Source organism: Falco naumanni, chromosome 7 (assembly GCF_017639655.2).
Source record: "Falco naumanni isolate bFalNau1 chromosome 7, bFalNau1.pat, whole genome shotgun sequence".
Lineage (NCBI taxonomy): Eukaryota > Metazoa > Chordata > Aves > Falconiformes > Falconidae > Falco > Falco naumanni.
In genome coordinates, this window is record NC_054060.1 from 17,696,359 (window position 1) to 17,713,189 (window position 16,831).

Below are 16,831 nucleotides of genomic sequence, written 5' to 3' on the forward strand. Positions count from 1 at the left end.
CTCTGAACTTGCTTGTACCTGCTGTGAAATGTGAAGCAACTGCTCACTTTGACAGCTCCTCCTTGAATATAAAGGGCAATGTCATAGCAGCTTTTAAAGTGCACTGCATTAAGTCAAGGATTGATTAGTACGCTTCCACTGCAGATGAGAAGAAAAAAAAAGAACTGTAAATCCATTTTTTCTCACAATTCAGAATGAGACAGTCTGCCTTCCTTCCCTGGTCTCTGTTCAGTGAGGAAATGTGACTCTGTGGTTAAGAAATCTTTGAATAAGGTCTACACTGCCTTTCATAGTTTATATATGTTCCATTAGTAAATTCACTTGGTCTCCCCATGCCTCAGCTTCACATTTGTAAAATGTAATAGCACAGCTTAATCACCTCATAGAGATGTTCAAGGTGTAATCCATTATGTTTGTTAAGTGTTCAAAGATATTTTGGTGAAAACTTCCAAGTAAATGCAGAGAAAAGATTGAATATGTAGAAGTCTCTTATGAAGGATACAATATATTTTTAAAAGGAGAAGCAGAGAGGGTTTTAGTTGTAAATCAGTTATAAGTGCAGTCCAAAAAAGGAGATAATAACAGAAGGTTTTCAAATTTTGGTTTCTTATATTTATCTTGACACGAAGAGCCCCTTCAGAAAGGCCAGTAGTATTTCACGTTATCAAGAGCAATACAAATTATACATATTTATCGATTGGTTGTGTCCTTCTGTGTATTTCAATTAATAACCAGTGACTTCCATTGCCTTTAGCAAAGTACGAGAACCCTGGGATGAGCTGTCTAGTAGAATGTAATCTTTCTGCCTCAGTTGGTTATTAAATTTGTTTAAGTTTACATTTTTCTTCATTTGTGGCCTGATCCAGTATGTTACATTCAATCAGTCTTTCAGTTCAGTTCAGCAGCACAGGGATTAAGTCTGGAGCACTGTGAGCATGATGCTCACATTAAAAGAGGCAATGGCATAGCCAGCAGCCCCTGTACTGTAGGGAAATTGCATTGGGATCAAGTGCCCAAAGGGTTAACTTCTACTTCTGTCCAAAACGTAGGTTCATCATACTGGTGTGATGCTTCCACAGTGATTCAGAGGGAGGAATACCAATTTATATTCAATCAGTATCATTCCTCATAGGACTTCCTTAAGAGCTCTTCTTCCACTAGCCATACTCCATATGTGCCATGCAAATACTTCCCAATGATGCGACTGAAAGTTTGGAAATAGCAGGCTTTCTGAAACAACAGTTGTGAAAGAAATAGATAAAATATGCAGCTCGTAGTCTCTAGAATGATTGATAAGTAATTAGGGGAAATAATACGGAGTTACGTCACAATGGTTGAAAATAGCATCTGAGTTTTGATGGGGAATAATCCATCACAGTTAATCCAGACACAATTCCCTTATGCTTAGTCTCAGTTACTGCCATTTTAATAAACCCACAGTTTGTTAGGTGTGTATGTAACGTCAAACCAACTGACTGTGATGTAATTAATTTGCTACACATAAATATTCTTTGCAGTAGTTATTAATCTCTGAAAAATTATCTTTAAAGCCTGGAAACTGGATCGGCCTTTTTGTTACATATTTATGTATATCTAGTTAATTTGTTCGGGTTTTATAAACAGATTTCCTTCTTGCAGTTTTTTGTTCATAAGGATTTCCAATATTCTTTAAAACAATCTCATTAGAACCCTTCAAGCAGTTTAACTGCATGTTGCTCCAAAAAACAGTAACTAGGAAACTGCTGTAGAAAAAAAAAAAATTTGCTCTTAGCTTCCCAAATAAGGGAAAATTAGACTTGAACAAAATATCAAGTTGATTACCTGAATACTTAAAATGGTCGTCTTCTATGAAAGTTGTTCAATTACCCTTTTTTTCCTTTTTTAGCAACTAATCTATATAAAAATTACATGGATGTTCAGTCATGTTATTACCTCAAGGTTAAAAATGAAGGAGGATTCTGTAGTGAACAAGATTCTATTCCATTTTGTTAAATGACATTGTCCCTAGTGTCATGTAGATGTTTCTGCTTAATAAGTCATCGTTATAACTTAATTGACAAAATGCTATGACTCTACAAACACTGGACCAAAGCACAACAGTTGTATTGCAGTTTCTCTTTGTTTGCTGCCTAAAGAAAATATTCTCTGCTTTCCTCAGTAATTACTGGAAAAACGAGCAAGAAATACATGATTCCAAAGCATTGCTGTTTGGTCACAGACCTGTGAGGAAAGTACCTTGTCTCTCTACAGAGCCCTTTAAAAAAAGCCCTCTCTGCAAGGTCTTTTCATACATTTTTCTGTAAAAGAACAATTGCCTGCAATTAGATTATCTGCTAGCAGGTCCGTGGCTGATTTCATTATACACCAAACACACTGCATATAACAATGCATGCTACATAAAGTCTTTTAAAAAAATTTCTTTCTTGGTTACACAACACCTGAACAGATTTTTATTTTTTTTTTCCTCAGTGCTGTTGCTTACTGGAAGTCTTCTGTTACTGTAATCATAATTTGTACAACTAAGATGGAACGACTTTTCATACATTTTTCATTGTAGTTGCAGTTACAGTGTCTGTTACTGAAAACCTGTGGAACGCATATGTGCATTAGAGCGTTACCCCTAAGGAGATGTTAAAAAAAACACAACCCCACAGTGTAATCAATTCTGTAAAAAAGATACTCTTACTGGAACTGTGATAGATAAAAGCAGTTAAAGTGCCCCTTACACAAAGATTACAAAATTTTACAGTTTACAGAAATCTTATCAGTATTTTTTTTCACTGATTCATCATATAGGATAATGTGCCATTATCAGCAGTGGGAACTGCAAACGTCCTTGTTAAGAAACTCAGTAGATTAACAGATGCATATAAAAAAACATCTCATAAAAGTAGCAGCACAAAAAAGGATTAATAATATTGGGTTTACTATACTGGAGATTACATTTATCTAGAATCAAGTCTGAGAAAGGTCTAGTATTTTGGTCATGATCTCTGCTGAGCATATCTGCACAGTGTGTAATTGGCAGGTTTAGTTCAAGACTGACTCAGTAGTATGATAATTTTGCAAAGCAAGAGTGGACTTTTTTACAAAGAGTTGTATTGCGCAGCTACTACATCTGTCTTCCAGGAAGTCCAAAATGGATATATATGCATAGGAAAACATGGTGCCAGCTTTCTTTCCAGGAAAAAAGACATAGATCTCCAAACTGCCTAAATATATCCTATGTTTTCTCACATTTGCATTAACTTGCACACATTTTTCAGAAGTTAAGAAAGCAGTCTGGTCCTAATTGAAACTCAGAATGCCTACAGTGGTGTTCCTATGCTGTCTAACCAAAATCCATGGTTACTGTGGATAAACCCATCTAATACCATCCAGTTAAAATTGTCATGGGCTGACTCCATATGGGCACCTGTCTCCTCTGTTCTTTGGTTTATATAAACTGAAGAGGTAATATGCAAGGATACAAAATTATTTTGTAGATCATGTGAAGTATCTTCTGATGTTCTCATAGGTTAATATTAAGGATTCCGGATGCATTTTTCACTTATATGTAACTACAAGTAATATCCTAGAAGGCTCTTTTAAAATATTTTTTCCAAGGTATGACAGCCTGAAGAAAAAAAACCCAGTTATTCATGAATTACTTTTGTGCGCATTTCTGATGTGTTATCACCTAGATCTAAACTTAACAAAATGTCAGTGAATGGTATTGTATGAGTTGTACCCCCTGGACAAGTTTGCCCATCATTGGCAGCAGCTAATTTCTAAAACTGAATTGGTTTGTGATACTATAGCAAACATTCTTAAGTTGCATTGTATAATCAAATAACCCATTCATGCAACACTTGAATGAAAAAATGCTATTAATTTCAGAAATGCCACTCTTTGGGGTTGCAATATGACAGATTTTTCTTTAAAATGACTTAAGCAGTAGATTTGCAGTGAATGTGACAGCAATAAGGTAATTGTTCTGGTCTCACTTGTAAGAACTACCTTTTATTGAGCAATGATGAGTTTGGTCATCTAGCTGTCTACAATAATAGATTGTGGAAAAACTCCTGCCAGAGTAAAAAAATAAGATTCCTCGGGTCTGTAGAAAGTAAGAACCATTAGAGTAGGCATACATCTTTCTCTCTGTGGTTATGTTTAAGGCTAGTAAACAATGATACTATGCTAGGAAGAATTTTTAGTACTCTGAGATAGCAATTGGGCATTAACAAATGCAATATTTAGACAGAAACTGATTTCCTGATTTTTCTGGAGAAGGATGAAAAGGCACTGAATGTGAAAGTGCTAACATAATGCTTAAAAGGCAGTAAGAGCCCACAGGGGCACTTGATAAGCTGATTCCCACAGAACTCAGTAATTCACTGCATAATAATATGCTTTCAAAATATTTATTTCTTGTATGGCTCAGTGATATTACTGAAGTGCTGATTTGGCATAATAATACAACTAAAAAATTCCTATTAATGTACCTGGTCGGATCTGAAAAATGTGTATTTCATAGTGCATTTGCCTTGACAGACAACTGAGTGATATATTCAGGAGTGTGTGTGACAGAGGATGGGATGCTCCTGTTGTTATATAAAATCAGGCTCACATCCAAATATATATGAAAAAATTGTGTAATACTATGTTATGACTCAAGCAGAAGTAAAGAGCAAGGAGTTTTGAAAGAGGTAAGCTCTTAATACATACTATTTACACAAGAATGGCATTTGTGCCAAACATCTGTATTAGGTCACTTTTTAAGGGACCTGGAAAAGGAGAGATTATCTCTTGCTTAAGGAAGGATGTGCAAGCGACATGGCACCTCAAACAGATGAGATCTGTGGAGGTTTTAGGAGGCTGTGAGCAGTAAGTGAAAGAAGGATTACTCTGTCCAAGATTTGTATCCATGGCTTCCTGCTGTGGGTGAAGGAAATTAAAGACTTGAGCAAGGATGAAATGCCAGTTAGCTGATGGAGTGGAAGAACAGAGTGGTCTGGGGATCTGAACAGGCTGGATGGGGAAGACTGCAGAGCATAGTGGATAAGCTAAAATAAGGACCATAATCCTGGAAGAAAGACAGGCGTTTGTTCCAAACTAATCAAATCAGTCTTTAAAAATGCAGAAAGTGGTTACAGGTGGCTTCATGACTCCTGCCATCCATGGTCATCTGCATATCCCATATGTTAAAAACAGGAGGACACTGAGAGGGTGGAGAAGCCTATTTGAAAAACTTCAAAAATGCTTTATTAAACCAGCTTTTTTATTTGTGCCACGTATAGATCAGATGGCTGTAGAGCAGCGGAGTCTCCTCTTTCTTTTTCTTAAATTTATGTGATAAATGCAGCCCATTTACTAGTGCAAATTTCACAGATTCATATAGGACTGGCATTTATATGCTACTTGGCATATATATGGCATAAATATACATTGCTTCATTTGGCTGCTACATAGCTATCATTGTCTTTTTTAACTTGACACCTGATAGAGCTTCTGAACTGTTTTGTAACAACTGAAGAATAACCTGAAGAACAGGAACTCAGCAAATTTTTGAGTTTTCCTCACAGCAGTGGAGAGAGTTGAAAAGCCTAACTTGTGGTCTGGTCTTTGGTTCAGTTTGGTTTGGTTTCCCTAAGGGTACTCAGAACCTGAAAATTGAAACTGGGGGTACTAGCACTGCTAAAAAAATCAAACCAACTGTGCTTTAAAATGCAAGTACTGTATTATTATGTCACTAGTGCACTGAGGCACAAGAATGTTATTTACTGTTAGAATGCTATTAAATGCTTTTATTTCAACTCCTATTACAGAACATGAAAAGCAGCGGTTATGCAAAAGCACGGATTATATGAATTTGCACTTCAAAGTGAAATGGTTTTATAATGAATATGTGCGAGAACTCTCTGCTTTCAAGGACGCAGTGCCTGAATACTCCCTGTAAGTAGTGTATAGGCAAGGCTTTCAGGAGTTTGGGCTTGGTGCAAGGTTTGTTTTGGTCAAATATTTATGCTCACATTTGTGCAAGAACTCAGGGTGCATAGCTCTGACAGCTCTTTGCTTTTCACATTCCTCCTCTTTAATTTTTCATTCTATCAAATCAAATAGTCCAGGCATTGAAAGTGCGATTAACTATTTTAATAGGATACTTTATCCAACTGTTGTAACTACAGGTCCTCACAGATGACAAAATATTTTGGGCAGAAGTGCCTGAGAAAGGTATGAAATGTGGGAACAGCAGCAGTATTAGTTACAGAACCCTGCATTTGTTTCATACCCAAATTTGGGTAAAAACACAATGCTAATGGGATATACTACTGAAATTATCCTTACTTCATTGGGTTAATATTCAGCTGCTCTTTTCGTTTTCACCTTTCCTCCTGCCATTAAAACATCTAATCCTGTCCTTTTATATGAGCTATCCTTAATCTCATTCCTTAATCTTCTGCAAATCTACTGATTTGCTGAGGTGGTTTGGGGCCTGTTATTGTGTTGATTTTTAAAAAAATAAAAATAAAACACAGCTAATGTTTTCTTAAAGCATAGTTTTATCCAAGTTATTTCACATACAAATAAAAAATAGATGTTAACAAAGAACCAATATTGATAACAGACACATTCTTAAATAAAAATAAATGTGCAGAATATGATGACCTGCAAAGCATGGATGCATTTCTTTGGTGGCTACTGCTAATTTTGCATGAATAGGATAGACCAGTTAAAGCATTGTGGAACTGAAGCCTGAAAGACCTTTTGGCAGCCAGTGTCTTTCATGAGAAAAGTTCTTCTAGGATGATAGACTTTTTAACAACTAGAACAGATGTGAAGACACAAGATGCCAAACTACTGGGTGATATGGCATCTCTCCTCTCAGGGTCTTTATGAAACATTACTTACTTTACCTTACGGAATTGTTTTTTAATTTTCAGGTGGTTTGAACCATTTGTCATTCAGTGGCTGGATGAAAATGAGGATGTCTCAATGGAATTTCTTCATGGAGCACTAGAAAGAGACAAAAAAGATGGGGTGAGCCTTTACTTTTTAAAGAAAATAAAGTATTAAGACAATTATTTAGTACTGCAAAACCAGAAGTGCATTTGGTCCCACAGTATTGGAGTTAGACTCACAAGATACAGTCAGTAATGGTTCTGGGAAGATAACCCCATGGATAAATTCCTGCTTTAACTCCATCTGCCTGAGTTCCCCATAGACTTCAATCTGTGGTTTCACCTAACTTTGATGTAGTACTGACGTCATGAAAGAGAATTTTATTTTTAAGAGGTTTGAAAGTAATAGAAATGTGGGAAGCCACATTTCTCAGCATTATCAGTGAGACTTTTTAAAATTTATTTTTTAGGTACAAAGTTTTATGACACGAGGAAGAATTTCAAGGCTAAGAAAATCAGTACACTTTTGATCTCTGAACAAGTATTAACTAATTTTAACATTTCTCTCTAGTTTCAGCAAACATCAGATCATGCCCTCTTCTCTTGTTCTGTGGTTGATGTCTTCACACAGCTCAATCAAAGCTTTGAGATTATTAGGAAACTGGAATGTCCTAATCCAGAAGCACTATCTCATTTAATGAGAAGATTTGCAAAGGTAAATTAAAATCAATGCATCTCAACTAAGTTTCAGAGAGAGTGGCATTGTATTGCCATGTACTTCAAGGCTAAGTAATTCCAATCTTGTTTAGAATCAATCTTTCTATCTCTGGCTGGGATCCTTAGAAAGACATGCAACAATCAGTTATTATTCTTGCTAAGCGCTGATTGCAATTCCATTAATGGAGTAATTTAGTGAAATGCAGTTGTCTAATTAGTCAGTGCAAGGGTGAGATGGCAATAAAGTATTTTTGGTTGAAAACCTGAGGTGATAGTTTTTATTCATCTGCTGTTTGATAAACTCAACTTTGTTAGGCCAGCTTTCTATTTGGATTGAAACATTTCCTCACAAACTTTAGATTTCCATTAGAGTCCTGATGACTTTACAAAGGTTTGCATTTACATTTATTCCTGTTCTTCCATTGCAACAGTTTTTCATTTGCAAAAAAAGTTCCTGTTTACATGATATTTGTAAGGTAAGCTCATATTGCCAGGCTTTGGACAGTGCTCCCTTGGTCTTATTTTCCCATTACATTTTTAATTTATGCATTGTCACCATAGTGGATTTTTTGAGCTTGCTACTGCTCCATTAAGTACGTAGCACGCTGCAAGGAGTAGAGCTCTCAATGCTTCTTAAAAAACAGTAGGACTAAAATTAAGGTGTGTCTGCTATTGAAGATTACATTCCATTAAGAACAACGGTACCATCTGTTCTGCAGGCAGTTGAAAATACGCTTACAGGATTATTTATATTACATCTAGAAAAATACTATGTAATAAATGTGTAAGCATCTGTAAAATCTATAACTTATATAAACCTCCTTTCTGTGTTTTTTATTATTTTTGTTTTTATATGATGAAATTTACAATATAAAAGATTCTTCTCTCCTAGACTATCAACAAAGTGCTTCTTCAGTATGCTGTAATTATTTCAAATTACTTCAGCTCATATTGTGATAAAGAAAATGTGGTGAGTAAAACCTGTTTCTGTTTCCACCCCAGAAATTACCTTTAAATGATTTACTGTACTTTTTGATAATGGAATCACTTTGGTATATGAGAAGCAGCACGTATGGAGGAAGGGATTTTTGTTTTGCTTTATTTTTTTCATAAGGTCAGCATGTTTTCATAGCTGCTTACATTGCTGTGTAAAAGCTGGAATAGGTGGCATTAGTTAGAGAATCCTAGTTGATATCTTCAGTATTTAAGTAGAAAAGAATTTACAAGGTGGCCAGATACACTCCCTGGATAACAGCCTTATACAATGGTGAATATGGTGAATATATTTTCATGTTTTTTCCCAAACAAAAGGAAATACTTTTGTTTGAGTTTTCCTTTTGTGTTGGCTTGCTTCTTTTTATCAATTTATTCATTAGAGAGTTTATAAGGTTGTTGTTCCCCATGCAGGGAGTGTGTGCAGACTTTCTGGTACTACCACTCGCTCTCTGTGCTTTATGCACGCAGCAGTGAGAGAAAATCATGTGCTATTTTGTTGCCTCACTACTTACAAGGGACTCCCTAATGAAGGACTAGACTGCCATGGACTCAGAAATAAAAGATATAGATACTAAAGGTGTGGTTTCAAGACATTATCAATAGCTTAACATGACCAATGAAAATTGTTCTTGTAAACCGACTTTTTAGTATCATTGATATTCAATCAAAGCTAGTAATCCTAAGCCAGGCAACATGTAGCACTATGTCTGCTATATTTAGTAGCAATTTGTACAGCTGTATCAATCTACGATTACGTAAATAATTGCAGCCCATCCTCATACTATTCCCCTATAAAAGTACAGCCCTTATGTAGCTCGCGTGCAGACCTCAGCCATATTTGTCACATCCCTGTGCATGGCTTAAGGACATGCTTGTTCTTGCCAGTGATCTCTGTAGTATGAGACAGTGTCATAATCTACAGGTAACCGACGTATACACAATAATACAATTCAGAAAGACATCTATTGCAGCTAAACATCAGTTATTGGGGGTTCTGCTTATGAGCAACATTACAAAAGACTAAACCTAGTAATTTTTCAGGCCACATATATTTGCTAGGAGAGACTTATACCATTCTGTTCCTTTTATACAATTTTGCCTAAAGCAGAATTAATAAATAAAAATACCAAACTCAAAACTTTATTCTTAAGTAGAAGTTTTATACTCAAGTTGTTACAGAGAAGTGACTTTTATGCATATAGATGTGTCATGTCTCAGATTTAACTTCCCACTTCAGATCATCTTAACCTTGAAGCCCTTTGCAGTAAACATGTTGAAAAGACTTATTTTAGTAGATATCCACACATCTTTCTTCTGGCAGTAGTAAATCTTTTCAGCATCTGAAATGAGTAAAGGAACCAGGCCAAGTTTGGCAATCCCTTTGTAAGGAGAAACACTTATAGTTGTAAAAACACTAGGAAATACACCAGTTATAGAATTGAATAGTTCAGTTGGAAGGGACCTACAACGATCATCTAGTTTAACGGCCTGACCGCTTTAGGGCTGGCCAAAAGTTAAAGCTTGGTACTAAGGGCATTGTCCAAATGCCTCCTAAACACTGACAGGCTTGGGGCATCGGCTGCCTCTCCAGGAAGCCTCCTCCAGTGTTTGAACACCTCTTGGTAAAGAAATGTTTCCTAATGCCAAGCCTGAACTTCCACTGATGCAACTTTGAACCATTCCCACACATCCTAGAAACCAGTTGATGTGTGACAGACCAGCACACCATATTGCCGGGGTTTATCCCCATAATCTAGCAGGATTTCAATCTTCATGCATTTTTAACTTTACAGATACACGTTCTTCATATTCCTCTCCTCCCTCCCAGGGCAAATACAGAGCTGAAAAGAACACAACACTCTCCCAAGCATGGAGGAGTGAATGCGTTACATGTCTTCAACTTTGATGTCAATCAGTCCAAACCAAACTTCATCTAAAATAATCTGTCTCTGTGTTTGAGCAATATGAGCCATAACTATCCTCAAAATTGAATGTAAAAAAAAAAAGAAATAAAATTTGTAGTTGTTTTTTTCTATTTCTTTCAGTTTAATGTTAATATTATAAAAAGCTTACGCTTTCTAGAAAAAATGAATTTTGATACATAATATTGAGACATTGAGGCAAGCTGTTTGTGTAGTCTTTAGGCTGGTCCAGTAAGATTTCCTTAATGGGTGGAGTGATTGATTCCTGGAGTCACCCTCATATGCTGATCTTTACTAAGGCTTTAGATGGAATTAATCTCATTGTGGTATAAAGTATTCTATCAAATGCCTTTGGGAGACATAACTTTTAACAGAATCTACCTTTTTGAAATACATACTTTTAGCTTAAGAAAAGACCATTTAATTTAGTGATCTCAATTATATTAAAAGTCTATCTTCTGCATTAGAGTTCATAGAGGAGATTAAAACAAATACTTTTTATGATTAAAGTTAGATTTTGGCATTTTTCAAGTCAATAATTTTACTATTTTTATTAAACACTATAAAATGTGCACATAAACTGTTCAAATAAAAGCATATCAAAGGTGTTTTTCAAAGACATGTATCTAATTAAAAACATCCTCTTACCTTCCACCTCCTGTCAGAGTTTACAAACAAATCTGGGTTTATGTATTGTACTTGCCACTCACTTTTACGTTGCATCTGGCTGTCTGATTCCTGTAAATTGCTGCAAAGAGTATTCTGAAGGGTGGGGTGACAATGAAATAATAAGATAAGGAGGTTTTTTAAGCTCTGATTCTGTTATTTACTGACAGCAATAGAAAAGTTTCCATTGATCCAAGGTAGGCTTAGGCTCTAAAAAAGCAACTTTAGCAAGCCTCAAAGGAAAATTTGAAAACTGCCTCGGTATCAAGTATTTATCTTATAGCAATATTCAACAAAAGAACCAAGATTTTATATTCAGCTACTTATTCCCCCATCAGAAATCATGATCATTGATTTGTGATATTGTAGATAATTTCCAGAATAATGGATACATCAGAAAAAAGGAAAAAGCACAGGAGAGGAGGACACAGTCTTAGTAATCAGAAATTAATAGAAAGTAGACAAACAAATAGAAGAAATAGGGTTTGTGGATTTTTCAAGAGACAGGAAGAGAGGTGATATTTCAACCATTATACAAGCAGTAATGTAAGTATGAAGAAGTTAGATCAAATCTCTGGTTTTTTGCCTTCAGTTGAGAAGGACTCTGACACCAAATTCCTTTGAAAGTAATGTAGAACTAATTAAAGGTTCTTTTATTATTGATCTTTTGAATACCAAAATCAAATCCCACCATTTTTCAGCCCTACGTTGGAACATGCCCTGAACTAGAAAGGTAGAAATGAGTATCAATCACTGTAACCATTCCATCACCTTCTTGTTGTCTGAAAGAAGTATGCTTTATTGAAATGCATTACTTCAGTGTCTAGATTAATGCACTTATGCATTAGAACACACGGACTTTGGCAAACCAGAACTCTTCTAGCAAGTATCGTCTTACTGCTTCCCCTGCACTGTACCAAATTAGCATATGTCATCTGAGTACACAAAATTCTGGTAATAGATCCTTTCTTCCATAATTTTGTAATAAGCTGTGTAATTTTATCCATGTTTTACTTCTTACTTTATATTCATCCAGCAAGTGTTGCCTTTTACACTTCAGGTCTGTGTTCCATCTTAAAGAAATGAGTTTAAACAGCATTATTTTTAAATTAATATATGTGTTTACCAAAGATAATACATTTACAAAATTGTATTGCCTTATTCATTCACCAACTTTTCAGGCTACGCAAAATGTACTCTTCTGAAATATTATTGTTATTAACAAAATTGCCTGTTGATTTATTCAAGTACTTAAGCATCGGCCGTTATGTGGGTTACAGTGGTGTCAGTTTTCTGCAAAGACTGTGTCTTGAAAGCAACCTGGCAATCCCTTCCCCCCCCCCCCCCCCTCCCCGCCCCATTTCACTCCCGAAGTACTTTGATCATTATTGTGTCTGCTTTCCAAGAGACAATAATGTACTACCAGCATTAATCCACCAGATGTAGTTGCTAGTAATACTGAATAGAATTACAAGGGATATATGTTCAGGATGTGACATAATGGGATCTGGAAACTGCTCAGCTGTGGGGAGGAGGTACTCAGTTTCCTGTGGGGCAATACTGTCTTAAAAGTGCAACGGGTGGTCGCTGGCTGAGTGGGTTTGCTGACTTGGCAAAGAGGAATGGGAATTAAAGAAGGAAGGGAAAGCAGCAGTGGTTGGGAACCTGAGCTCCTGCTCTAAAAAACACAATTGTAGGAATGTAGGGCTGCTGAAGATCTAGTCTTCAGCCCAGAGGCTGTGAATACACATATTCGTACATAAAAGGAACATAACGTGCACGTTCTCACATTTGGTGCTCTCTTTGTAGCCCTGTATTTTGATGAACAACATTCAACAATTAAGAGTCCAGCTTGAGAAAATGTTTGAGTCCATGGGAGGAAAGGAGGTAAATCATATTTGTGTCCTGGTTCATTCAAAGTTCCTTAGAGATCATTAGCACCATGTTTTCAACCTAGTCACAGCCTTCACTTCTGCTTGCAAAGAAAATCAAACTGTTTTTAAAAAAGTCTACAAGACTTATTTAATATCCTGACAATACTAGAAAGACCCAACACTATTTCACAGAAACATGCTAATGATCTGTAAAGTTCAACCAGCACTGGGTGTTTTGTGTTGCAATCTGTAGTGCAGCTTTATTTAGTGTTTGTATTGGACTATACTTTGCTTTTTTATGTACTGGTATGTTTTGCCTGTATCTGAAAATTTTGTAGAATATGTGCTTTGTGCTTTGTCTGTAATGTGTCATGTCTTTGTCTAATGCCTTTGACTTGCAATCCACTGAGCAGAAGAAAGAAGGAGAGAGATTCTCTTATGAGGTTTGTGATAGTAAGCATCTTTTATTATTCCTGAGCATATTTTCTAAGGCTAAGAACAGTTACATTTCCTACTAATTTCCATTGATGCATTTGTGTAATTCCCTACGGTCTAAAGTCAAAAAGAGCTATGCTTGGGCATTCAGTTGACACTCTGATTTGAAGTTTTGCTAGGCAGAGAGTGTAAAGTCTTTCAGAGTTTCTAAAAAATCTATAAAACATTTTAAAAGTGCACTTTTCAGTATCTCAGGGCCTGCTTGTATTCAAGATTTGGCACCATTTCACCAAGAGCTGCTACTTAACGGTCCAGAACATGCTTAGCTTTATCTCCTTTTATATTTCAGAAGACTTAAAAGTGCCTGAAGCCCTGTCAACAGTAAAAGGACATAAACATGTGCTTCAGTACTTTGCTGACTGTAGCCTTTGACTGTTTTGAATGCTAATGAAGAAACTAACATCTTTCCAAGCTATAGAATCCTATCTTCTTGTTAAAAAGCAATGTTTAGATCATGAATATACTGTCCTTATTATCAGTAGCTGGCTTTGAAAAAGAAATTACACATACCTCAGCTTTTCCTTGTTGAACTGTAGTTTGATAGTTTTGTAAAAGTTTGATCTAATGTGACCACATTATAAAGAGAATTGGAAAACACATTATTTCATGTTCCATTTCTGCGGTGGGACACTGCACACATAAGATAGTCCCCTGTGTCATGCAATGAATAGCACCTTCCTAATGAACCTACAGATCAACTCCAGGGTGAGGAGATTTTGTTGAGATAGTAATAGCTTCCTGAAGATGCCATGGCAAAAATACTTACAGCTCCAGAGAACATGTAATAAACTTCTGCAGCCTTGCTGTCACAGAAGATTTCATATCAAACTTTGAAAATACGTATTTATCATCCAGAGGTGGCTATGTTTTCTGTGGTCCCTATTAATCACCTTTCACTCTCTGAATAGTACAGATAATCTTGTCTTCAATGCTTCTATGTTCTGTGTGAAGTACTTTTGTATAAAGGTCTTGGACCCAATCCTACATGTTGGATGTCATGAATCATAAAAACAGTTATATGTCCATAAATCCTGATGAAGACAAGGGCAGAGGAAGTCTGAGTAGGACTTTATGCCTACATCAATCAAATTATTTTCAAACCAGAATATTGTCTTGAATCTCAAAATTGTTCCACTTTCCTCAAGGTATTAGTTTTTCTTTTGCTCCCAGTAGCTTATATAATAAAAATAGAATTAAAAAAAGTTTTTCATAACATTTTCTTTCAAAATCTCTCCTCACTTCTCATCATTTTTGCTTTCCCTTTTGATGTTAATGATGATGAATTACTGAGGGTGTTGCAGTATCGAAGCAACATTTCCTAAAATGTGGTGCAACATGCAAACCTTGGAGAGAATTTGGAGATATTTTTCTAAAATTCCTTAGCTAACTTAAGAACATCTCTGATTCATGGTCTAAGAAAAAAAGATCTAAAAAATACATTCAAAGTTTTGTTTGTTACTCATTAGGGGAATTTCTCGAAGAAATGTACATTCATGTTCAATTTTTTGCCACCCATATCAAAGTTCCCCTAAAATGTTTGTCCTCACATTGGAATACTTATTCCCCCAGCTATTCCAAAAGCATAAATGCTAATGGCCAATTTGCCTTATTGAACTCGTACTTATAAGAAACAAAGCCAGCAATAAAATCTGTAAGCAGTTTCCTTGCAGGGAGAAAATAGTTTAATATTTTCTTGTGGAGGGCATAAAAAGTCAGATGATTTTCAGCCGAATAATGAGACCTATTTCAGCTGAAGCAAAACTAATTCTAAGAAAAATTAAATGCTGTTAATCTCCTCAGTGTCACATTGTGAGCGGTATGTCTTTCCAACTATACAGTCAAAATACCACAAACAAGCAGCAATCTCTATGTTCAGAGTAGGCTTATTGCATACTGCAGGGCAGGGAGCTCTATAAAGAGAAAAAAATGGGCTCTCAGCTCCCCTGCCATTAAAATGAAATGGTCTGAACGACATCAGTTTCTCTATTAACTCTTCTTTTCTGCTGTAGCCAAGCAGGGAAGGGTACTTCTTATAAATATGATCAGTCTGCCATAATAAAGTAAGAGTAGTAGTGGGACCCAACCCACCATCTGTTTTTTTGTCAATCAAGTCCAAAATCATGGGAACAGATCATCATAATGTAGAATTTTGGTTTAGCTCCTGTTTGTGTCCTCCAAAAGGAGTGCATACATTTGTACTAAATCTTTTTTTCATGTCTGACAAGTTGGAAGCTGATAAAAGGGAAAGAAAAAAAGTTAATGCTTGTGTTGCTTCTCACCAGATGGCAGAACGTGGCAAAAATGAGTTACAGCAATTAGGATCAAAAAAAAAAGGTGGAAAGCAAAAGCAGGTTATTTGTGTACAACAGTATTACATTGTCTGTAGGTAAATCAGATTTCTGCACCAGTAAGTTCAGTTCCAACTTTGTATGTAATGCTTAGGAATTCCTACAGGAATCTAGATGTGGTTCTAAAGACTTTGATGAGATGACAGGCCCAGACTTAAGCAGAATAGTCCTGAAGTGTCCATCTTTAAATCTGTGAAGTCAGTGATCCTGGTATTTAGAGCAGTGGCAGCCAAACATCTCAAAATGGAATTCACAGTACCTAGATAGTCAGGTGTGGGGGTGGAGGAAGGATGAAGTCTGTCAGAGACAGAGAGCCACTAAAGCAATGGAACTGATAAATACCCGTATCTTTCCTAGATGTACATACAATATGTAAAACTATTTTCTGAATGGAAGTAACCAGGTGGCCCCATTAAGAAACTATAAGCAATTAGACCTGTGAAATTGCAGATAAATGGAATGCAGATTAAAGAAGTTCCATTTAACTCATGCAAAAGTAATTTGCATCTCTGTAGAGATCTCTATAGAAACACTACCAAATTTGCAGTATAACAAGATTATATCCGTACCAGCACACATTAAATTGCAACATGGAACAGCTCAATCTAACGCATCATGTTGAAAACAGCCATATTCATTAGGTCTTTAACTCTTTTCCAAGGCTTGTATGTGTAAAAGATTTCACAATTTTAGACAGACGGCATTTGGAAACAATGATGTTCAAACATCTTATTTTTTCAGCTGTTCAGCAAAAGTATTCTCTGCTTTTGTTTAGCATTCAGAAGAAAAACTTCTAATTAGCTATTTTATAATCCACAGTTAACAGATCTTATGAAGTGTACCAACAAATTTAGGAGTATATTCTGCTGTGAGTAAAAGTTAAGTGTATTATTTACAAAGATGGTAAAATAACCAATATTTATGAGCCTAAG

The 16,831-nt window shown here is 35.9% G+C and overlaps 1 protein-coding gene across 5 annotated transcripts in view; it reads left to right on the top strand.

Annotated features, from left to right (window-relative positions):
* The window catches only part of UNC13C (unc-13 homolog C), a 233,908-nt gene that overhangs the window by 183,116 nt on the left and 33,961 nt on the right, over positions 1–16,831 (top strand). For 3 of the 5 annotated variants that reach the window (XM_040601370.1, XM_040601366.1, XM_040601367.1), the window contains 6 exons: positions 5,808–5,934; positions 6,924–7,020; positions 7,453–7,596; positions 8,491–8,568; positions 12,992–13,069; positions 13,470–13,499. In XM_040601370.1, the coding sequence (XP_040457304.1) occupies positions 5,808–5,934; positions 6,924–7,020; positions 7,453–7,596; positions 8,491–8,568; positions 12,992–13,069; positions 13,470–13,499 (554 nt within the window). The remainder of the gene's footprint in view (positions 1–5,807; positions 5,935–6,923; positions 7,021–7,452; positions 7,597–8,490; positions 8,569–12,991; positions 13,070–13,469; positions 13,500–16,831) is intronic. The other 2 variants (XM_040601368.1, XM_040601369.1) reach the window with 1 other exon arrangement.